We start from the raw sequence: 25,190 nt of genomic DNA, 5'->3' as shown, positions 1-25,190 counted from the left end.
GTGGGAAGCACCTAAACAGAACAAGCACTGCTTGTGATGATCTTTATGGGGAATCTGCCTCCTGCACTGGCATTTCCCCTTTCTGGATGACATGAAACCCAACAACCAGAAACGAGGCAAAACAAAAACAAGAAAATCAAAAACCCCAACAGGGCACTTATCTGAAAGCAACTGATAACCAGCAGATGAACAAGCATTCAGAACGACAATCAAAGATGGGGTTCGGACTGGTGGCAAAGAAGTTCTGGGGACGGTATGTCCAGACATCACCTTTATGCCCTATGCCATGCACCGGGAGCATACATGTGATCTACGGTTTACCAATTACAACCTAAAGGCTTTGGTATACTGGCCGGATGTCAGGCTACCCTTGGCAGAGGATCCCTATTGTAAAGAATACTGCAAAGTGATATGGAAGAACATCAAACCATATTAACATAATTTTAGTTGCAAACATTATACATCACTTATAATCTACCCAGTCATTGTCAGTCAAAAATTACATAGCTCTTTCATATCCTGCCTTCTTTTAAACCTCATTTCTCCTCTGCATGTATTGAATCCACAATTCCCATTTTTATTATGTAATTTACTCCTACTCTTTTCTAAAGAACCCAATTCCAGCTGTTTTATCTCAGTTACTATAGTCACTGCTTCTAGTACAGTTGGCTTAGACGTTTGACTTCCATTTTCCAGTAGTTGTTTTTTGGAAGCCACCGCAGTTAGACTCAGCAAGGCCTTACTATGTCTAGGCAATTCTGATTCTGTATCACAGCCTAAAAAAATAATTTCCGTATTTACACCAATTTTCTCACCCAGTATCTCTGACACAGCAGTCTGCAGGGAATCTTTAAAGTTTGCCAACTCATTACACTCCCAGAAAATATGTTCTCAATTACCTCCTTCAAACATACATTTCGTCTTGCAAGAAAGTTGTCTGGCAGTAAAATATTAATGAGCTGCTACCTGTTAAATGTGTACAGGGTTTGAATCTTTCCACCTCCATTTTCCTACTGTGTGACCTTGAGCAAGTCACTTAACCAGACAGTGCTTCAGGGGAACTGGGAATATGGGGTATGCTCTTCAATGGTCTACTAGACTTCATGCAAAGTAGCTACCTATAAATGTAAAGTAAAAACAACTGCTGAGTTTTATTACTAATGGCATGTCTTTTAGTCTAATAAAAGGAAATATAAAGGAAAGAAAACTAATCAGTTTTTACTAAAAATGAGATTACCACAAGCTGCCCTACAGTGCAGAGGGATACTGACATTACTGAGTCCCAGATGAGCCATGTTTGATTAGTGGCGTTGGTGCTACAGGGGCCACAGGAGAAGGATAAGAGTGAGCAACTGGCACTGGTTTTGTCCATCCTGGGGGGAAGGAGGGAGGCAGCCTAGGCTTGCTGCAATAAAAACAGCATTACAACCCTGACCAATGTCATCCCCCATAGGTGGAGTGCCTCTTAGGGGGTCGTGCATATACTGAATCATGCATACACTTCCTGAGGGCAGTAACTGCACAGTCTGCAAAGACAGCAGTGGGGTTTTGGGAGTTAGGGCATACTCCCCACTCAGCAGCAGCAAGATTCTGTACCAGCATTCTCAATCTCCTTACTAGCCCCAGGCAGGGGAGGCTAAGGTAAATTCCGGTATACCCAGTGAATGAAGAGAGGAGCTAGTGGCAGCTGGTGGTCAGGTGCGAAGAGGGGGGAAAAAGAATGTAGTGGTTATGTTAACATATCTATGTTGCAACATTCCCCCAAATGAAAAATGCTTGCAAAGTAGCTGCAGTGCAAATGGACAGTTGAGTGTTCTATACATTTTACCTACCAAGTGTGAGAGACTGAAAAGCTACAAAATGTAAATTATTTGTGTTTCCAAAGTAAAACAATTTTACATATAATGCACTTTGCAATGAAGCAGAATATTTCTGTAAAATAAATACCTGTTATAACGCAGACCAGGGATGGGAGTTTCTGACCACTAACTACTAACTTTTCATATTCTGTAGAGAAAAACAAAATGGCATAAAGGTTACAGTAACATAGTACAAATTTGAGTTCATCATACAAAGTATATAAACTGCTTGCAATAATGTGCCACTCCTATTTCCTTTAAAATGTGATACAGAAATATAAGTTAAAATTGCACACAACTGTAGATATGTTATGGAAATTTCAATGCTTCAAACAGTAGAATGCTGTTTTTAGGTACCAAGATCAAACAAAAGATTTCACATGCAGTCAGCAAAGAATATGACAATGCCCTCCATGTTTACATTCAAAACATCAAATGCTACCCCATTGAGATGCATTGCCTTGGGACAACCACATTGATTTCTATCATTATCGTCATTACGTCCCACAACATCATCTACATGACATTCTCCTTTCATGACCTCTGGTACTGCATGTTTCTAGGTATGTGCCATTGGAAATGTTTGAGGTTTGATATGCAGTTATGTTCTGGGATGCTATGATGTCAGCAGTAGATATGGTTATCCTGAGATTGTGTATTTCAAAGGGAAAGCACTGCACTCAATGTTTCAAATGCAAACCTGTCTTTTATACTGCAGAAGCGTGGGTGGCATTGCTCTCTCATTCAGTATGTTGGAGGGACAAAACAATCGCTGTTGGGCTGTGGAAAGAAGACAGTGTCTGCTACTGGTAGACAAAATGTACAGAGAGTCACACGAGACAGCTTGAGATGGGAAACAAAAACAATATGACTAGAGGAAATTTTCTAATGATGCAGCAGAAGATGGTTATATGCAGTAGAGTGAAATGAATACTCACTTTAACAAGTGATATTAAAAAAGAGAGCTCTAGGAGATAAAACATAAAAGCTAACACACTTCCAGTCAGTCATCCCAAGCAAAGTCTTTTTATCCCCTTCTATTTCCAACCACTCTTTGCCTATATCAGTATTTGCACGATGTTAATATATCAGTAGCTCAACAAGTACTACATACATATATAATGTTGGGAAGCTTTCTCATCATACACGTATGTATTACATACACGTTTGATGTTGGGAAGATGAGAAAGCTTGGGGTTCTAGTCCCATGCCTGTTGCCCGGATTTATTTTCCATACTGACACTGTAATGCAGCACAAGGGGGCTGCTACACTTCAGAGATGCCACCTTTCAGATGAGACCACAGTTCTAACAACAAGAGCTGGTTGTAACTTTAGAACTTTAGTGGATGAAAAAGATCCCATAGTACTTAATAAGCATACTTCATTATCATTTACATATTAACATATATATATATATATATATATATATATATATATATATATATGTGTATATATATATATATATATATATATACCTGTTTAGAAATATCAGAAATAAACTGTAAATAAACCTTTTCTTCCCTTAAATTATATACATTTACATTTCCCAGTGTCATAATTAAACTTTCTCTAGTCCGTATGAATACAATCTCGGGTCTCCCCTAAAAAGAAGTCAAGCCTTGTAGAACTAACCAAGTAAACAAAAATATGTCTACTGGATGGAGTGCTGTGTAGGCCTTTATTGCTAGCAGAGATGTACTGCTATTAGGTCATGAAAAGACATTCCCCAGGATTCACGAAGCCTACGTGTAAGAGTTATAACTCTTACACGGAGGCTGCAGTTAAACAGAGTGATGTCAGCATGCTTTGCATATTCATGAGAGCATGCTGAATCACACCTAAGTCTAACACGGTCCGTGTAAGACAATAGGGGGCTTGTCCGTAGGCCGAGCCCTGCAAGCGGACACGCCCCCAGAAGTGTAAAAGTGCCCAAAGTAGACACCCACAACAGAGTCCACGGAAATGTGAATAAACACAACACAACACTACAGACTATAAACATAAAAGATATATAAATGAACATGTTATATATTTTTTTTAAATTGTAAAGATGTTTAACTGCAGGTAAGCGCTGCTTGAGCGGGCGTGCCCGTAGCGCAGCTACAGTTAGCAGTCAGTGGCAAAGCATATAAGAACTAAATATGCAAAATAAGCCAGGAAGCAATAGCGTAGTGGTAGAGATGCTGGCTGCAGAGCAGGCATCCATGGTTCGAGCCCCCACAACACCAATTTTTTTTTTTTTTTGCAAAATAAGCAGGAAACAAGTCCCTGACAAATATGTACACATAAAACCACAAGTTATGTAAAATGTAATGAAATAGCCCATTGATATTGAAGACATGTGAGGTACCAAAAGAAAAAAAAATGCCAGATGTGCTCATAGCTGAGCTACAGTTTAACAGAGTGAGTGCATGTGCCCGTAGATGAGCAGTGGTTTAACTGGTGCAAAATGCGTGCCCGTAGCTGAGCAGTCGTTTAACATGTTGAATCTATGTGCCCCTAGCTGAGCGGAGCGTAATTTGCATGCCGATAGCCAAATGAGGCTTAAAGCAGCGTACACCGTTTGCGCAGAGCTGCGCACCGCGCAAACAAGCTAACTGACGGGCAACATTGAGCAAGCCGTATCAAAACTGCCTTTACACAGACACACCCCTCAGCATGTCTAGACAGTCATGAAAAATAAAAAGCAGTGGCCAGGTTCAAACCCAGTATACTATACACCATAGTCAAGGTACAGAACCACTAAGCCATGACAGCAATACCTAGAAATGCAATAATAGCTAATATATAGGAATGAATACAAACTACAGCATGACAATGCAGGTTTACTGAAGTTGATACAATTCCAAAATGGCCAATCACAGACATGTGCGGGAAAAACGGACTATGTAAGCCCCATAGGCGGGAATGCACAGCATAAACGATTGTAGAACAGACCTGCAGGCAGAATGTCAGAAGTAGGAGAGGGTAGTCACTTTCGAGCACAGAGGTGGGGTGTTGAGGAGTCCAGGTACATGGCCTGGCTCCTAGTCCACAATCATGAGGCCCAACTCATGCAGGACCAGGTCCTCTGGGGAGCATACAGGGCTGAGGCGTGGGACCGGTTGGCTCATGATCTCACCAGTGCCACAGGGATTCCAAGGACAGGTGAGCAGGTCCATCACCACCATGCGGACCTGAAGAGACGCAAGCTGGACCAACTGAACCTTTTTATCCAAGAGGCCCGGCAAACACCCAACGCCCCACCACTGAGTAAGTAACATTCAATTGTGTATGTAAAAAGTTAAACTAGCTGATATTATGGAGATGTGTATTCCAATATTACTTCATTTATATTACAGCTGCAGGTGTCCATTCTGTGAACCGCAGAGCCTATGGCGATAGGCTGGTGCGGTTGCGCCACCAGGCAGGTCAGTAATCCACTACCAGTAACTGTAAAGAAATATAAAAGTATGACAGTCAGCAAAAGAGTGCAGTGTAGTCAGTAAGGAATAAACTCTGCAAGTAACAGTGTGAAAGTGTATGCAAGTATTGATTGATTACAACAGTTTTCAGCCTGTAAGTTTAAGCTAAACATGAAACTGTCCAACATATATCCTGAAATAAAAATGCCATGCCTGTAAGAAAATAGTACACAACCTGCAGCAGGCTGAAAAGTATAGCTGCAGAAGATGATGAAATCACATGTTTGAAATATATCCCTGTAGAAATACTGAAACATGACAGAAGTGAGACTGCTGGAAAGGATTGTAATAACTACTGTTAAAACATGTCAATAAAGCCTAGAAGTACCATCCTGAATAGTAAAATAAAAGCAAGTGAGAGAGTGTGAGAAAGTGCCATGAATCCAGCAATACAGTAGTAATAACCCCTGAATAAAGTATACTGCAGGCAAGACAGAATGAAATGCATGTCAGATTCAAAACCAAACAGCTAAATCTGTTCAAAGTGTTGCTGCATCTGGAATGTGTATCCCAAAATCAGGATATGTTGCTCTCAGTCTGCAATATGCAGATAGGATGTTTGTCTGATATACCAAACATCCACACTTGTCTACAGCTATATAAAGCAAATGTAGCCCTGATGTAGCTGAACAAAGCTAGATATGAATGTGTATGAAGAACCATAACATGTATATTGATGTTGCATTAACAGTCCTATCACCAAGTTGAAATAGTTAACATATAGGAAACTGTAGTTAGAACAGTAGTGTGTATATAACTGTAGCTATTAGAAATGTACAGCATATGTATTGTTATTCAAAGGTGTTAATACTACTTTCTTCACCCCACCCTATAACTACATATAACCCATTCCACGTGAAAATGGTATGTGCAATCACAATTAACACCCTGGACGCTTGTCCTGTTGGGTCATATATATTTGCATGTCTGTTGATGCATCTGCCCTGTTCATACATCCACACCTGATGGCCTGTTGCCATCAATTAACCCTGCATGTTGTTGGACTGTGTATTTCTGTTCAAATTATGCATGTGTTATGCACGCTGTTCAATGGTGTGAATATCTGGGTGTTTGGTTAATGGGAATACTAATGCATGCTGTTACAACTAATTGTGAATGGTATTATATGTCACTAACCCAAACTGTCATGGCATAATGCAAAACATAGTACGACAGGGAAGGCGGGTTCCAGCGGACCCACCTCTCCCACCTCAGCTGGCGAGTGCACCTGGCACTAGTGCCCAGTCCGGACCCTCCTCCGGTGGCCCTGTGTCACCTGCGGGTGGAAGCGCTGCAGGGGATGGGGCTCGCCCCCCTCTGCAAGTGTGGCCGGAGGAGATCCACCACTCACCCTCCGTAGCGTCCGGACTGTGGTGCGTAGGGAGATTCGGGACTCTGTCCTTGAGCCCCTACGCCAGCTCGAGGGACGGGTGGCGCAACTAACAGGCATGCCTGTTGCCCCGCCTACACAGCCCCCAGCACAGCCCCGACCTGGGCAGTGAAGGAACAGTGGCAACTGCCTATGGGTGGGGATATCAGTTCCACTGTTGCCATCTGTGGGCTCATGGGCTCTGGATATCCAAACCTCCGTCCCCGTCAATTGTGTAACGTGTCATACACCGCCCCTGTATGCGTCTTGTTTGTCTTGTCTGTTTACCTACCCAACCTACCTCCCCAGCTGTACCGACTACGTTCACCTGACATACCACTCTCACCTGAAAAAAAAAAAAAAAAACTCTGTACCCACAAAACAATTATGCCCCATACATAGCTGCCCATTCCGCACACATGTCTACTGGACATGGAACCTATCAATTCCAACTGGCTGTACAACAAGTATTATTGTTGTCCTGACACCTCTCTCAGGGGTGGAAGGTTTCAAATGTCACACCAAATTACATATATATGCACAGCTGTTGCTGATGAAGAAATGGGCAGCTATGGGCCTTACCTACATCCCTCCTGCACATCCCAAGCTTGTTTCCCTACTGTCTTACCCTCTTTGTGACCCCGTTTTCAACACTTTCCTGTCTCCCCATTTTTCTTTTCTTTCAAGGAAAATAGCTGGTGTGCAAGAGTAAGCACGCTTAAGTGGATGTAATCAGGTGTGCGCTTGTGTGCGCTGAGCTAACGCCAGTGCGCATGCGTGAGCTCCATGCAAACCAGCTAACCCGTTACAACTGCTTAAAAGTGCCTTAGTCACTTTGATTGACAGGTCCTGTACTCAGTTCAAAAGCAAAATAAAATCCCACTGTTAGTCCCGAACCCAGGACCTTGGCAACTGTAGTCTGCATGACTTACCACTAAGCCATGACTCTTATACAAGAACATTGTGCTAAAGTAAATATATCATGTAACAGTAGGAATGAATGTAAAGGGAATATAGATGTGTAGTACACAAAGCATGACATTTAGAATTACTATCAAAACTGATGGATTTCCATAATAGTAGTGTGTGAACAGAAACAGCCATGCTAGTTGGAAGCTAGTAGGTAATAATGTCACTATAGCACCTTGCAAGACACACACATACTCACAGCAGGATAAGCACTGCCCATACCACACAACCTCTTACAGGAACACATCTGGACCAAGTAATAAAATATGTGGAGCAAAGGCCCAAAACCAGGGACACATTACAAATAATGTTACAACAAACGCAGACAGTTCAGAAAGTAACAGGGTCTACATTTTGTGGGATGTTTGGAAGGGTATGCAGACTGGAACTTGAATGTTTTTCACCATATTCTGACTTGAGCCCAGAGTGACTTGCCAGAAAAAGGTGTGCATGAGATATTGACCAAATTATGAGGCAGAAATGTGGACAACCTGCAAATATCTGTACATATGACGGGTCCGACACCACCATATTTGAATAGTTAAGAGCCTAGACATAGCAACAGTGAATGACTTACAGGGATGCCCCACAGACCCCATGTGAAATGTACAAACAGTAGGCAGAAAGGTGTAACACATGCAATGGTAACTATGGAGTCCGGAAAGTATTCACCACTTGCATGGCAGAAAAAGTGTAGTAATACATATGCTCATGCTAACCCACAGTCACAACTGCAGCATACCAGACATTTTAATGGGTGTACCCCACTGATATGTACCATTCCATGAGGCACATAACAGATGAACCTGAAAGTCTCTGGGGCCTGCTCAGCAGCATACTCAAATACCCTAATAGATGTCAAGGCCCACACCATGGCCAGACCACACTGCATGCTGTAACACCCTAGCAGATATAGCAAGCATTCCAAGGTGAGAATGTACATGGAAAATAGGAAAGCTACAGCAGCACACTACAGTCAAGACACCTAGCAGGCATACAAGTAGTGACTGTAAAGGGCAACTATTGAAGCCTTAGCAACAGAGTGCAAGCAAAAGTGAAAGGAAAGCACACACACACACATTAACAGTAGTAGTAGTTGTAGGTGTCAGTGTACATACACAGTTAGTACAGGAAACTGGAGAAATGAATGGAGGAATGTTAATCTACAACACACCTGGAAATATGAGAGAGATACCAACCTTTACACTCACAGAACATTGTCCACAGCATAACAGCATGGTCCCTGCCCTTAACATCTGAAAGGGCTACGCCTATCTCACACACCTTTTTATAGCACTGTTCTGAAATCACAGTGAGAACTGCAATCAGTACACAACTGGCTGCATGCAATTAGCAAATGCTGGCTAACAATTGGTGCAGAGGCCATCACATGGGCATATGCAGATACCTACAAAAGTATGCTGTACTCCATGTCCACGCATGCAATACTTTCATTGCACCCTGAGAAGGACGTGAGAGACAGACAGACAGACAGAGAGAGAGAGAGACAGAGAAAACTGCAATTAAGCAGACAGAAACAAATTGTTCAGCAACAGCTACCTGAAAGCTGACAACTGGGAAGTGGAGCAGCAGGACAGAGAACCAGACAGCAACACAAGCAGCTGTGACAAACACAGGTAATGTAAAGTAATACTATAAAGGTCTACATACTGTGAACCCTCCATATGTGTCATTGGTCTGTATCCATATGTATATGAAGAGGACATACAGCAACTATCAGTGAAGGCTGTACATACATTTGTATGTGAGAGCATCTATGTGCACATATCAATGTTGTTTGATTGTAGGTTGTAGTGCCATGTACAAAGTAGGTTACACAGTTATGTATGTTTAGCAGTATGTTAGTGTGTGTATACAGTATGGTAGATAAATATGTTCATATACCTGTCTAACATATGGATACGTATGTATGTCAACATACGTATGTGTATATATATATATATGTATATATATATATATATGATATGCATATATGTATACATACATAGACAGAGAGATGTAGGAATACATAGACAGATGTAGATAGAATATTGTACAAACATATCTATGTAATGCACACATACAGATATAGATATATGTAGATACATATACATAGACAGACTGATCTGACTACCTACAGGTATGACTGTATATGACGACCTGCAACACAGCCTGTCCCACCCCCTCTGTCACTCACACCCCCTCTGTGCCCCACCCCCTCCACATCTATAGCAATATATGTACATCAATATATATATGTGTATATGTATACGGATATATATATATATATATATATATATATATAAATACATATATATATATATATAGAGAGAGAGAGAGATGTATATAAATTCTGAGTGAGGCACATGTGTACAGATGTATTGCAACAGGTGCCTGGTGACAAAGGCATGGAGTGAACACCAGTGACAAATCCGGAGTACCATACCACATTCCAGATCACCTACACCAGTAACCACCAGATATGTGATTGGCTGCCCACCACTGCATGTGTCAGGGGTGAGCAGGGTCAGAAATATGTACAATAGTGGCCCCAATGATATTCACAGTGGCACACTATCCCTGGAATACCTGCACATGGTATGTGTCAGCGGACATGGTGAGTCAGGTATGGACATGTAGGTCGGTGTACCCCTCCACACCACATAATGGATGCCATGGTATGGACCTCACATGACAGCTACAGATATGGAGAAGGACACAGTGACATGTACAACACTGTGACAATGCACTCAAACACATTACCAATGCACAGTGACTGACAACACTACAGAGTACACATATGCTACCCACATAGAGGTTACCACTCCCGGATTTACATATGGAAGTCACACCCATGACAGATGTCCAACAACCATAGTAACACCTCACACCATCCACAACCTAAATGTCTGCGGTGTGTTGTCCGTGCCACTGCAATAGTGTGCACATGTGGAGGTAAGAGTTCCTACCCACAGATAAGACATACCCTGCAATAAACCACACAGTGTTAAGAAGCAAGACTCCCCATGAGTACATGTCACACATACCCCTGCTGAATGTTAGTCAGATAGGTAATATGCCATATGAGTCACCCTGTGTAACTGTGTGACAGCAGCAGGTACCATCACACCACATGTGTCACAATGGTCAGGGTAGCAGAACAGTACGCTGCTGTAGACACAGGGGCAATAGCATATTGTATAGTATTGTATTGTAATGTAATGTATTGTGTTGTATTGTATTGGTATGTTGAGGTGCCTCCTTCATGGAGTGGAACCACTGCTGCTGTGCGCCAATGTACAGGTACATATCCTGTAGTCAGGCTAGTGTTACATAGCACTTCTATATGTGTGTTTAGCTCCTGTCAGAGGTTATGTAGCATGCAACTGGGGATACCAACAGGTCCCATCCATGTTGTGTATTCTGCTGTCCTGCGGGTGTCTCTCACCTGGACATCTGTGATGACAGGGAGGTTACAGTCAGCTGGGATAACTATGCCTTATTTCTGGGGAGAGGGCGGGGTGACACCTGCACTGAACCTGTCTGCCACAATGTTGTCTATATCTGTGGTGTCAGTGAAATATTTATTGTTGTGTACTACCTATGGGCATAGAGGATGGCTCCTGACCAGGTTGCTAACATAACTGAAGAAGGCCTTCTGGTTATCTGTAGTGTCACTCTTGATTTCCCTCTCAAAGTTGCCCATGTATTTTGTATGATGGAAAATAGATCCTTACCAGTGCTGCTCAGACATGCCCTCCCTTTAGTGAATTATGCTCTGTCTTGCAGTAGCTTCCATCTTCTGTAATACAATCTGTCTATGGCTGGGGTCCACCAGACAGGATGCTGTCCCTTTGTGGAGAGTGTCTTGGTCATATATGGGATTGCATGATCCATGCATTCTCGGAGACGTCTGTAGAAAGCAATTGTGTAGGGGTCAGCATTGTGGGTTGTATCTGCCACTGGCCCAGTGGGCTGAAAGGATACCATATCACTGTTATAAAGTGTAAAGTTTGTATCTGTAATGTTATGCACTATAGTCGTTTGTGCTGGTGGTGGAGGTGGGATATGTATATCCAGGGCAATCAGTGTGTGGTCAGCTCACAGTAGTTGACGATGTAGGCCATACAGTACCTAGATACAAACCCCAGAGTGAGGAGGTGCTCTTGACCTGAATCAGTGTTCTGACTGCTGGGGTTTGGTAGTATGTCGTATGGAGTCTGCCAGGTACTGTTGCACAGTTGCTGGCCGAGCACTGATACCTGGCCATCTACATGTGTATCCACCAATAGACAGACAGATGCTACATATGTGAGATATGTTGTATTATAACAGTCGAGTAGCATGTGTAGTATGTGTGCCAAATTCTGCTGACATATATTGCTGATACCAGGTTATTTTCTTTCTCAAGTACATGGCCCACCCGCGGAATCCCACCTACTCCACAGCTGAGGATGAGGAGATACACCAGAGCCTGGTGCGGGATTATGCAATACTCTTTTCCTGCACCAGCCAGAATCAGCAGGAGACGGCTGCACTGTGGCAAGACCTTGTCCGTCGGGTAAATGACATAGGCACGCATAATAGGACATATGAGCAGGTACGACATCACTGCAGTGATTTAATCAGACATGTCCGTCAGCGTCGGCCGGATATCCACAGGCAACAGGTCGCCACAGGTGGTGGGTGGCTACACATCCCCACTCACCAGACTGGAGGGACTACTCATGAGTGTAGTGGCTCCAGTCCACCAGCAACAACAACAGCAGCAGACATGCATTATGATGGAGGCTGGAGCCACACAGCAGCAAGACAGTGAACGTGCAGGTAATATGCCATATGTATAGTTGACTGCTGTGTACACTGGTAGTTAATGCATGTGTGAGGTGTGTCCTTGGTTTGTAGCTGTCACCATAGTATTTAATGTGCAAGTGTGATATCCTCAATATTAGCTGCTGACCTGTGAAAGGCGACTGTTGTACTCCTGACCTGTATCATACTCACTAACAATGGCACAGTTGTGCCCACTGACATTAGTTTCTTCACGTCTGCAGGACCCTCTGGTATAACAGCAATGCAGCCTATCCATGCTGGTGAGTGTGTATTAACAATTCCTGTAATAGTGTTGATAGTAATAGTACTATTTGGCTCACTTAGTAGTGCTCTTTGTATGCATGTAGGTGTGTCTGTGTGTTGATATCACGCATACTGAGTACTGTACAATTGTGTGAAACTGTGTGCATGTGTGCATGTGTGCACCTGTGCACATGTGCACGTGTGCATGTGTGCATGTGTGCACCTGTGCATGTGTGCACCTGTGCATGTGTGCACCTGTGCATGTGTGCATCGCTGGTAATGTGTAGACATTGTAAACTGTGTTTCCTGTTTCCCTCCCACAGGTTCTGTTGCTGCTCTGGTGTCATGTAGCAGGGAACCTGAGTCAGGTGCCGTGGGTACTGATAACGATGACATCTGTGTAATGGCACAGGAAGGTATGCCAGGGTCCGCCATTGGTCAGCCGATTGACAGTACACAGCTGTCGACCCCATCAATGCGCACAGTTATCCTGCCAATACACCCTTTGTCACCACTGTCCCTAGGTGATGGACAGCATACAGTGGGCATTGACCAGGGTAATGTGGTATCTGTGGCACATGCCTCCCCACACAGCAGCCATGGGCATGGCCCAGAGATGGTACCACACAGACAGATGTCCAGGGGTTCTCGTGGGAGCATCCATGGGTGTACTGCCCCTGTCAGACGAGCCCACAGAGGTCTTACAACCTCAGCTATGTTTCGGACTGTCATGCAGGCACAGTCACATATGGAACGGTACACCAGACAGGGTCTGAGGGAGCTGACAGCATGTCGCACAGCCATGACTGACAGTATGCGTGACATTGCGGCTGCCATCCGTGATTTCACCGATGTCATAAACAGACATTGTGGGGACATATTAGACCAGTTCCACAACTACATGTCCATGAGCCAGGGCGATGGTGGGCGGTTGAGGCGTCGACGTGGCCGTATGCCAGCAACAGCAGCAGCTGGCAGTCGTCATGATCGACAACAGGCGGGCCGCCCGTAGTGCCAGCAGCAGCCCCAGCAATGCTGGGTCTGTGCTGTCATCAGACCGCCCCAGGAGACCACGTGCACGTGGCTCTGGCCAGGCCCGACAGGGATCTGTGTCCAGTCAACGAACACCTGCTTCTGATGACAGTACCCAGTCTGGGTTGGTACCGGATACGGTCCGTAGCACCCCTGCAAGGCACAGGTACCGTGTCCGTGGCCAGAGACACTGATCTGTATGACCTGGCAGGTACAGTCTGTGGCTGTCCACAAACACCAGTATATGGCAGCCATGAGGTGGAACTGTGTGCATCCATACACACATGCAAATTGACAACACCTAGGGCTACGCATACACGCACACACTGCATCAACATTGCCCCACCTTCTACTGCTGTCCCTCACCAACACACATACACATACATGTCAATTGGTGGTATGGGTGGCTGACTCAGGCATACCAGGTTCACACCCTGTGCATATGATGAAACTGTGCCACCTCCTGCAATCTGTAACAACTGTGCAGGTACAGGTTAACATGTTGCTGATGCACAGGGTGACCACATAGATGTGTAGTAATAGTATCATGTTGTTAACAGTACTGTGTGCTGAATTAATTGTGGGTATATCACAGCATGCCTGATGCAGTAAGTGTGTGATTGTCATGTCCTGTTGTCTACACCCATGGTAAGTACCATAGTGTATAATCTGCACATGTTGGCATACTGGTGGTAATGATGTCAACAGAAGGCTACATACATAGGTAGCACAGGGGATAGGGTAATGAACGTAGTAATACACAATGATGGACATGTAAATTGCAAGTGGCATGTTGCCCACACTAGACTCTGCATTGCAGATGTTTGAGGATGTTGATATGTGTGCACTACTACACGACTGGTACAGGACACACAGGAGCACCCTAGCACTGCATGCTCACATCTCATACCATGCTAGACAGCCCCAACACACATAACTAACTGTTACAGGAGGGAGAGTCCCCATATATGTCAGGGATACTGTGGTGGCAGGCCAGGGAGCATACATCCTACTAAGTATGGAACCAATGAGTGAAGGCTCAGTGTCTGTTATTTGACATGTGTATTACTGCAGGTATGAGCACATGGGTTTCTATCCAGTTATTGTACATCCTGACAGTACATGGTCTGTACACTTGTGTGCACTGAGACTGGACCCTAGCCATCTGACCTGTGTATTTCCATGTACATGTGCATAGTGCCTGCATATTTGCAGTGTTACCTACTGGAACTGGTACAGCTTGTTTGTTGTACAATGGACTACATGCAGCCCTGTTTACTGTAGCTTTGTTTGCATGCATGTTTGCTTGCAATTACCCTGGAATACTGATCACACCTGCAATGCATAGTTATAGAGCTTCTGTGGACTCCTAGTGCCATCTGCATAGCCTACTATATGTATGTCCATGTCCCACTTGACAGGATGTCACTGTTTGTCCTGTTCACATGTACATTGCCTGTGACACAGTGCATATGACCTACCTGGCATGTGTCCACGTGAGCAGTCATATATGCTACTGCTAACTAATCACAGGTACTACACCTTCACACATTCATCTTCTGTTGAACTACCTGCTTTGCTAGGGACGGCCTGCACCTGTCACCCCTGGGCTTTCAGATATTGGCAAAGGCTCTTGCTACCCCCATAGTGCCTATGTTAGGCAGGGCTCAAATGACAAACCCACCTTTATAGGTATCACAAGGGATAAGAAACTAAGAGCAATGCTACCCAACGCCAGAAGTCTAAACCTCCAGATGCATGCACCCAAAACACTCCTTGGCATGGAAAACATCGATATCTGTGCAGTAACAGATGCCTGGTTCAGGGCTACTGACAGCACACCAGCACTACCAGGTTTAACCCGGTTGATTTCTTTGAAACAGTCACCAAGGCCATTGACGAGGGGAAGGTGGTTCACACAGCCAACCTGGACCTTGCAAAAGCCTTCACAACAATACCCCACTTGGGCATTCTAGAGAAGCTCACCAGCTTAAATATAAGCCCCTATGTCACTAGATGGATTGCACAGTGGCTCAAGGACAGAACCCACATGGTTAGCATTGCTGGAGCCATGCCAGACCCCACAACAGTTACGGGTTGTGTCCCACAAGGCTCAGTCCTGGGACCCTCTTGTTTGGTATATATTTATTGGAGGTACAGGCCAAGACGGACGGACTGTGGCTGTCCAAATATGCAGATGACTGCAAACTGGCCACCATAATCGACTCTCCAGCTGACACAAGCATCTTCCAAAGGGGCATCATAGCAACAGACAACTTGTGCCAGAGCCATGGCCTTCTGCTGAACAGTGTTTAGAAAGGGGAATGTGCATCCTGTAGTCTGTTCACCTAGATGCCAAAAGGGACATTGTCCTCACACACACTAACCCCCCTCAGCCAAAAACACACACTTGCCAATTGCAGGATTCAAACCCCTATCTGACTATGTTATGCCACTTGAGACGGATGCATTAGCAGAGCACGCTACTTGCATTACTGGGAATTTTCCCTTCTCCTGCTGTACTTATAGAGTGCTGACATCATCAGTGTTTAGAAAAGGGAATGTGCATCCTGTAGTCTGTTCACCTAGTTGCCAAAAGGGACATTGTCCTCACACACACTAACCCCCCTCAGCCACAAACACACACTTGCCAATTGCAGGATTCAAACCCCTATCTGACTATGTTATGACACTTGAGACGGATGCATTAGCAGAGCACGCTATTTGCATTACTGGGAGTTTTCCCTTCTCCTGCTGTACTTATAGAGTGCTGACATCATCAGTGTTTAGAAAAGGGAATGAGCATCCTGTAGTCTGTTCACCTAGTTGCCAAAAGGGACATTGTCCTCACACACACTAACCCCCCTCAGCCAAAAACACACACTTGCCAATTGCAGGATTCAAACCCCTACCTAACTATGTTATGACACTTGAGACGGACGCATTAGCAGAGCGCGCTATTCGCATTACTGGGAGGTTTCTTTTCTCCTGCTGTACTTATAGGGTGCTGACATCATCGGTGTTTAGAAAGGGAATGTGCATCCTGTAGTGTGTTTTCCTAGTTGCCAAAAGGGACATTTCCCTCACACACACAAACCCCCCTCAGACAAACACACACACTTGCCATTCGCAGGATTCAAACCCCTACCTATGTTATGACACTTGAGACGGACGCATTAGCAGAGCGCGCTATTCGCATTACTGGGAGGTTTCTTTTCTCCTGCTGTACTTATAGGGTGCTGACATCATCTGTGTTTAGAAAGGGGAATATGCATCCTGTGGGGAGGCAGACACCAAGCACACTCTGGCTAAGCTGTCATTCCCTAGGGCAAACAGCCTAGTGTTGACCTCTACACCCATATGTTTAATTGTCAAATGCACATTATTTGTTGCTGATAGACTGTTTGCACATCTTTATTGCCATAGCATTCCCTGTTTGTATGAACAACTTGTGCATCTGTGGAAGATGTTTGCATATGGGAGGGATCCACTATATCACGTATGTCTCTGTAGTCATTTAACTGTGTGCACTGGGCAGACTGCTGGAATGTGGTTGGTTCCTGGAATAACACATAACAATACCAGATATGTGTGTCCAACTGCTAAACCGAGATTTGGCCTGTGTGAGCATGCCCAGTTCAGCCTTCCCATGGCATGTTGTCAAAGTGTGTGAGCATGCCCAGTGTGAGCATTCCATATGTTGGACTCTGCAGCCCACCACATTTGTGGATGAGTGTGAACTTCAACAACTATCACCCGTTTATGGTTGTGTGTTGTGTGTCATGTTGTGTAGTTACTGTACAACTGCTTTGTGTGTGAACACAACAGGATTATACTGTGCCTGCAGCGTTTGCATGGAATACTTTGCATACAGTTGTCAACATCCTTTCACACTGACCTAACACTGTAGTACTTTATAGTGTACTGGTAGTACTTTGACTGTGGTGGACAGTATCCTGGGCTTTACTGCTATCACTGCTTTACATTTCGATAGTGGGCACAACAGCCTGGTTAGGGGCCAGTTGTGTACATCTGACCATGTTGCATTCTATTCAGATATGAACTACTTAAACGAGGCTTGTCCAACATTGGTAGTGTATTCCACAACATAGGTGTACATTTGCAAACACTAGCGATGTGCCCTAGTCCATGTCTAATGCTAGTTGGAGAGTGTGTTTGTCCTTCAACACACATTGTAAGTGGAGTTTGCCATGACATATGTCATGGTTAGTATACTGTGCCTCTGTCTATCTGTGACATGACAGTGATACCCAGGATAAATCTACCATCTCCCATCCACTCATCAGGATTCCTATTGAGGAAGATTGATAAGTGACTCTATGGGTAGCCTGTGCTGGGGGTTCACTCATGGGTGGGAGTGGCTTCTGTGTTATGGATCACGCAGTACAGCTTGTCCTATGTAAGTCAGTGCTGGGGTTCAGGTCTCTCATGTGCATAGCTCACTGCCATTCAGATTGTACAAGGTGCAGCATGTTTATTGATGCCAGCAACATAGGCAACACATGGCATCTGTGCAAGCTCTTTGATACTCCTGATGAGGTACTGTTGGGGACTTTACAGTTGATGGAGGTGTCTGCTGAGGTACATCCCACAGGGGCTATTGTAGTCAATTGTAGCGCTGATGAAGGATGACTGCAGAGCCACAATGACCTCCCTTATCTAGATCTGACAGCCTTCATGATTAGGTGGGTATATGGTATGTTTCTGTAAACACTACAGCACATGTTTGTCCAATGCAGGATATCTATCACCTTGTGTCCCCAGGTCTCTCATTACATGTTAACTACATAATGGGTTAACACCTATGTGGTAATTGGTGGGCACTTACTGTATATCCACGGGGTTGACTATACACGTTTCTGCAATTAGCTTGCTGACATGGCTATGGCACCAGTTGTCTGTTTCTATGTGGCCCTTTGTGGGATGCTTGTGTCAGCTGGTGGATCATATGTGGTGAGCAGTTTGTAGTCCTCTGCAAACATGTTCGACACAGTCCTTCCATGTTTGCCTGTACCTATGGGACATATATACCAGACGAGGAGATCCCAGGACAAAGCCTTGTGGGATGCCAGTTATATCTGGTTTGTAGTCTGACATGGCTGCAGCATGTCTGACCATGTCTGTTCTGTCCTTGGTCTGGTTTGCAACCCCTCTACTGACATGTGGGTTTATATTTAAGCTGGTGAGCCTATCTATAATGAACACGTAGGGTATTGTATAGAAGCCTTTGCAAGGTCCAGCTACACTGTGTGGAGCACATTGCCCTCATCAATGACCTTAATGACTGTTTCAATTGAGTCAAACATGGTTAGGGGCAGGATCTGCACTTGAGAAGGCCACACTGGGTTGGGTCCGGTGTCAGTAGGTCCCCAATATCTTTATGTCTGTGGTACATGCTGATCCTTTCCATAGCTGTGCAAACCGAGCTTCTCAGGATTCTGGGGTAGTAGTTTTCAGTATCCATTCAGGCAACACCTTTGTTGAGAAGGACCACTGTTGTTTTACACTGCTTTTTGGGTACATATTCTGTGGTAAGGCTGACATTGAGCAGTAGTGTGGTTTGGCATTCCATTCATCTTGGAGTCCATGTTGCACTAAGCCCAGGACACCATCTCATACCACTGCTGCTGTGTGTTTTGCTTTGTAGATGTTGGCTGTTACCTCAGCATCTGCAATGTCAGGGGGCCAGCAGTCTGCTGGGATAGATATTCTGCATTCGGGTGGTTTGCACTGCACCTGTCAGGATGTATGTTGGCAATATGTGTGTGTGTTTGTGATATTTGTGTGATTCAGGGCATATCTGTGAATTCCCAACATGGTTCCTACCATCAGTTGTGAAAGCCTTGGGATTATCCTTAGTGTCCTGTACAATTTGTATCTTCATAGGTTCATAGGTTCATACTAGGCTATCCACCCTGGGCATTTGTTAGCCTAGCCAGAGTGTGTGTGGCTTTTGACACCCCTTGCTATGTGAATATTATGGCCATTTATGATTTGCTTTGCTGTGCCTCTGTCTGGACATGACACAGTGAAGACCCCCAGTGTAACTCTACAATCATTCATCCACTTGGCAAGATTCCTGTTGAAGAGGGTCAGTGAGGGGCTCTGCCTAACATGGAGTGGGATTCTGGTCCAGGGTGTGGGGAGCCTCTGGATTATGTATCTGTCCCACCAGCACATCCTATTTTATTATTTGTTGAGGATGACATCTCTCACTCTCACAGCTCCGATGGATTTGAGTTTTCTGGGGTGGAGCATGTCCATTACTCCTGTGTTGGGCATGTCCTCCTACAACAGGCATGCAATGCCTCTGTGTAGGCAGTATGTGACTGGATTCAGCTGGGGTGTCTACAGCCAGGCAGCATATGACATATATTTGAGACCCTTTATCCTCTTGGTGAGGTACCTTTGAGGTCTTTCTAACTGCTGCAGGTGTCAGGTAAGGTACATCCCATATGAGGCATTGTATTAGATTATGGGTGTGATTAGAGAAAAGTATAGGGGCACAATGACCTCTGTTGCCGTAGATGTGACTCCTTTCCTGATACGGTGTCAAATGTAGACAGTCTTCCTAGCCACACTGGCAATGTGGGTGTCACATAACAGGTTACTGTCCACTTGTGTCCCTAGGTCCCTGGTTACTCCTTCCATACATAATGGTTTACCACCTATGTGGTAATTTGTGGTACCTTGTTTGGTATTTGGTGGGACATTCATACTGTCCAGTGTCTTCAGGACGGCTGGGTGGGGTTATTGTGTGTGAGAGTGCGGTCTGTAGCATGCTACAGACAGCACAGCAGTCTTGCCTACAGTTAGTTGCACATGGGTGAACTCCAATGCCTTGTGCATTGTCAGTTACCTGGACGTATGGGTGTCTGTGCTGACTATGGATACTCACCCTTCTTTTATGTTTTGTTCCAGGTTTTGGGGCCATGACACATGATACGTGGTATAACCTGGTAGTGCTGGTGTGCTGTCAGGAGGCTTGCAGCAGGTTTCTGTCACTGCACAGACATCGATGTTCTCCATTCTGGGGATGGCCTCGGGAGCATGCATATTGGGGTGTACACATCTGGCATTTGTCAGCATTTCCCTTATGTTTCTTCCCACTTATGTTTTCTAGGGTGGTGGGTCAGTCTTTTCAGCCTTGCCTACAAAAGGCTCTATGGAGGTGGCAAAGGCCTTATCCAATATTCAGACGCCCAGGGGTAACAGATGCAGGCCATCCCAAGGACAGCTGCGTGGCTTGTCAAGCATGACATCCCAAGCAGACAGACATTGGATCCCCTTGGAATGACACCAGTAAGTGTGCCACTTGCTATGACTGATCATTCCGTGTTTGTACTGTGGCATTATTCTTGGTAAGGGTAGGATGCTGCGAACGGTGAGTGTCATACCGGCCTGGACTACATAATCAGATAGCTCATCTATGTCTCTTTTCATGTAGTCTAAGGCGGTACATCTCAGGTCATTCACACCAGCATGGACTATGACTGCATCATATTTCTACTTGCTTTGGAGTGACCTACATACTTCTGTTATGTGGCATATTGTGGCAGCCTACAGGCAGCTTACTGTACCCTTTCCCTTGTTCAGTCTGGTGTGCGGGACAGCAGTGTGTCTGACTATGGAGTCACCTATTACAACTGTATCAGGCATGTTGTTTCTCCTTCTGGCCTGTGACTGTTTGGCACACCAGCTTTGTGTGCTATGTGTTGCATGTGCTATGTTTGGAGGCTGTTTGATTGGGTGTCTGCTTTAGGGGCCTCTGTTGGTGTGCTGTGTTTGTAATTTGTGCCTCTGGGAATGTTTTTCTGTGTTTATGTGTTTGGTTTGCAGTTGTGACAGGTCTATGTGGGACTGTGTTTGTGGTGTGTGTGGTTACCTTCTCCTACTGACTTGTTTTGGGAGTACTGAGTTGAGGGAGCTCAGCCTCCAGTTTGGATGGATGGTTGCATCTCTCACATATATTTGTATTTCTTGGGTGGAGTTGGGGGTTGTCTGTGTACTTGGGGCAGGTGTAACATTGCCTCAGGATTCACAGATTCCACTTGTTGTGGCTGGCCTTAGTGGAATGCATGTGTGGACAGATTTTACTGCCATACTACTGATCAGTGATTACTTCATTGTTCATGTTTGCTCTATCATGTAGTAGCTTCCTCATTCTCTTGCATGTTTTGGTTATGGCTGGTGTCCACCATGCCAGATTTAGGCACTGTGTCTTGTTTTAATTTAGGACTGCATAATCCAAGCATTCCTGGCAGTGTTCATGGAATGGCTGCATTACAGGTTCTGAGGTGTGGCCCATATTTTGCACCTGCACGGGACCTTTAATGGATTCCACATCAGTTTGGAGGAGTGCAAATATTGCTTAACACATGTTTTCCACTGTGGTTTCCGGCCAGGGACTGTGGTCAGGATTTGTATATCCAGTGTGATTACTCTATGGTCTGGTTTTACCAGTGAGCAATACACTTCTCATCTTGACATCCAGTACCCATGTTGCTGATTATCACATCCAGTATGCTTACCCCTCTTGTGGGAGTGGTACGTTGTTCCTGGGCCTTTTGGTTTGTGGATTCTATGAACTTTTGTCCTACACTGTTGGAACTAGTATAATGCTCCCAGTCTATGTCTGGGTATTTGCAGTCACCCAATATAATGTGGTTTGGAGGACTTGATATATTCATGTATTCCAGCATAGGCCGGATGCAGTTCCTGGTGTTGGGACAGTAGTCTGTAGCAGGCTATAAACTGGGGGGCAGTTTTAGTCACTGTTACTTGAGCATGGCTAGTCCATGCTGCTTTTTGTTGTGGTACCGACATGGGGGTGTGGTTATCCTTGACAATTCTTGCTAGTCACCCTCCTTTTGTAGCTTGTTCCAAGTTTTGAGGCTGTACAGCACAGTATGAGGTGTAACCTGGTAGTGTTAGGGTGCTGTTGTGAGCCTTGCCTCAGTTTTTCTGTTACAGCGCAGTTATCAACATTCTCCATACTGGGTGAGTTTAGACTGCATGCATCTTGCTGTTTCAACTTATCCCTTATCTTATTCTTATCCCTTCTGGTACCTATGGAGATAGGTTTGTGTTTTGAGCCTTACCTATTCAGGGCACACTGTGGGTGACAACAGCCTTTGCCAGTATCCATACGGCCTGCACTGATAGGTGCACGCCAGTCCTAGCAGGTGGTGCATCATGTCATGCTCAGCATGTCATCCCAGACTGGCACACATTGGATCCCCTTTGACTAACTGCGATACTTCAGTCAATTGTTGCACTTGATCATCTCATTGTCATGTTGTGGCATGATGCTTGGTGAGGGTAGGATGTTAGTCAGGGTCCTCAGGTGTGCATATAGTACATGGTGTTACATTACTTAACACATAGCATTCATGCCTCAGGTGGTGCTGCAGGGCTGTCTCTGTCGGATGCGCATATTACACTTCCCTGTACATGTTTGAGAGCAGGTTGTGTCATGTTAGGCATCCCTGTAACTATATGAGTGAGTCAGAGAGGGGTATCATTCCCAAGGTTCCTACTGAGCCAATGTATGTGCTATGCGTTGCCTCTTTGCCAAGGCCAGGGCATACTGGGCACGCCTCCTTCTGCCTACTGGGGCAGGCTCAGGTTGTTCCTCCTCCGAGTCACGCTCTGCCTGTGATGGCCTTGGCAATGGTGGGGGGCTGTTTGGCCCAGCCCTATGCTGGTCCTGCTGCAGCTGTTTTCGCAAGATCATATTATGTAGCATAGCACATACCATGACAATTTGGGTACATGTAGTTGGTGTGTACTGCAAGGCTCCACCAGATGTGTCCAGACACCGGAACCGTGACTTGAGCAGCCCAAACACACGCTCTATTACATTACGTGTTTGTGCGTGTGCCTCATTATGGCGTTGCTGTTCAGGTGTGTGTGCGTTTCTGATGGGTGTCATCAGCCACGGCTCCAGTGCATAACCTGCATCCCCCACTAGGTGTCCGTGCGGGATGTCCCCATTGGCAAATGTCTGGTACAGCTGCGTCAAATGCCAGATGTGGGAATCGTGGTAGCTCCCAGGACAGCCAGCACACACATTCATTATTATGCCCTGGGAATCACACACGACCTGGCAGTTGATGGAGGGGAAGCCCTTGCGGTTGATGTATGCCCTACCCCGCTCACTGGCTGGTGCTTTGATGCGTATGTGCGTGCAGTCTATTGCACCCACTACCTCAGGGTATTCCGCTATTTGCTGGAAGAGACGCATATTGCTGGCCAATACCTCACGGGCATTGGGGAAATATACATGATCACCGACATGTGCTGACATGGCATCCAGGAACTGGTGCAGTACCCTGGAGGCTGATGCCTGTGATATCCCCATCATATCACCAGTTGGTCTCTGGAAGGTACCTGTTGCTAGTATTCTTAGGCCAACACATACCTTGGTTTCCACTGGGATGGGTTCCCCTCTGTTGGTTCTGTGTGTGAGGCGTGGCCTGCTCCACTATTTGCTGCAGGAGGTCTCTGTCCACTCTATAGCGCTCTACTATCTCCAGCTCATGTAACCCGTGGTAGGTGACCCTGGGCCTGTACACTCTTCTCCGTCTCCTCACTGTGGGTTGTCTGGCACCATCTGCATTGTCACCACCCTCAGCAAGTCGCCTATGTCTCATTATGACAGCTATGGCAGCCCCTAACATTTCTGCTCTGAGTTCAGCTTTTTCAGTTTTCACTTCTGATAACTTAACTCCTGTCTTGCAGTGTCTCTTGAGAGAAACATTCTGCACTGCTGTTTGCAGAGTTTTAAGTGCTGGGCTGGGCTAGTATTCTGCCTGTGTAATTGCCTGCATCTAATTGTTTTCACCTGCTAGCTCCAGCAGTATTCCCTGCTAACTTCCTACTACATCTGTTGCTTCCTTTTTCCTTTCTGTTTCCTCAGGGTGGAGCCGTGTGCAAACCAGCAGAAACATGCTCACAGTGGCTTACACGCGCACACATACTTACACAGTTCAGAATCTGCTTATTCGGTTTTAAACGCGTGCACGCCCGCGCAAACGGTGTTAAACATCTCCCAACACGCTCCCACATGCTCAGTCTGCCTTACACGCACACTGCCTTACACGCGTGCACACTGCCTTACTCATAGGCGCACACGTGCGCATACACGTCCAGCAAGAAACTTGAGTGTAAGCAACAGTGTACACCTTCCATTTCTTGACTTTCTCATGCTTACTTAGTGGCACACCTCTTTCCTTGATATCTGTCTGACATCTGTCATGTAACTCTAACCTCCAATGAACTGCATTTCTTTCTACCATTCCCCCCTGTGATGTCACCTATCTCCTACTCTGTTCCTCCCCCTTATGTAACTCTTACACTACTCAGAATGTGCTCATTTGCTATGTGACAGTGGAATT

At 45.3% G+C, this 25,190-nt stretch overlaps 1 protein-coding gene across 1 annotated transcript in view; it reads right to left on the bottom strand.

Annotated features, from left to right (window-relative positions):
• Positions 1-25,190, bottom strand: part of ALG1 (ALG1 chitobiosyldiphosphodolichol beta-mannosyltransferase) — a 634,420-nt gene that overhangs the window by 243,927 nt on the left and 365,303 nt on the right. Inside the window, exon 9 of the mRNA XM_044089785.1 lies at positions 1,948-2,007. Within this exon, the coding sequence (XP_043945720.1) occupies positions 1,948-2,007 (60 nt within the window). The remainder of the gene's footprint in view (positions 1-1,947; positions 2,008-25,190) is intronic.

Source organism: Protopterus annectens, chromosome 12.part0, assembly GCF_019279795.1.
Source record: "Protopterus annectens isolate FY-2018-M chromosome 12.part0, PAN1.0, whole genome shotgun sequence".
In the NCBI taxonomy this organism is placed as follows: domain Eukaryota; kingdom Metazoa; phylum Chordata; order Ceratodontiformes; family Protopteridae; genus Protopterus; species Protopterus annectens.
This window is presented reverse-complemented; position numbering and strand designations above follow the sequence as displayed.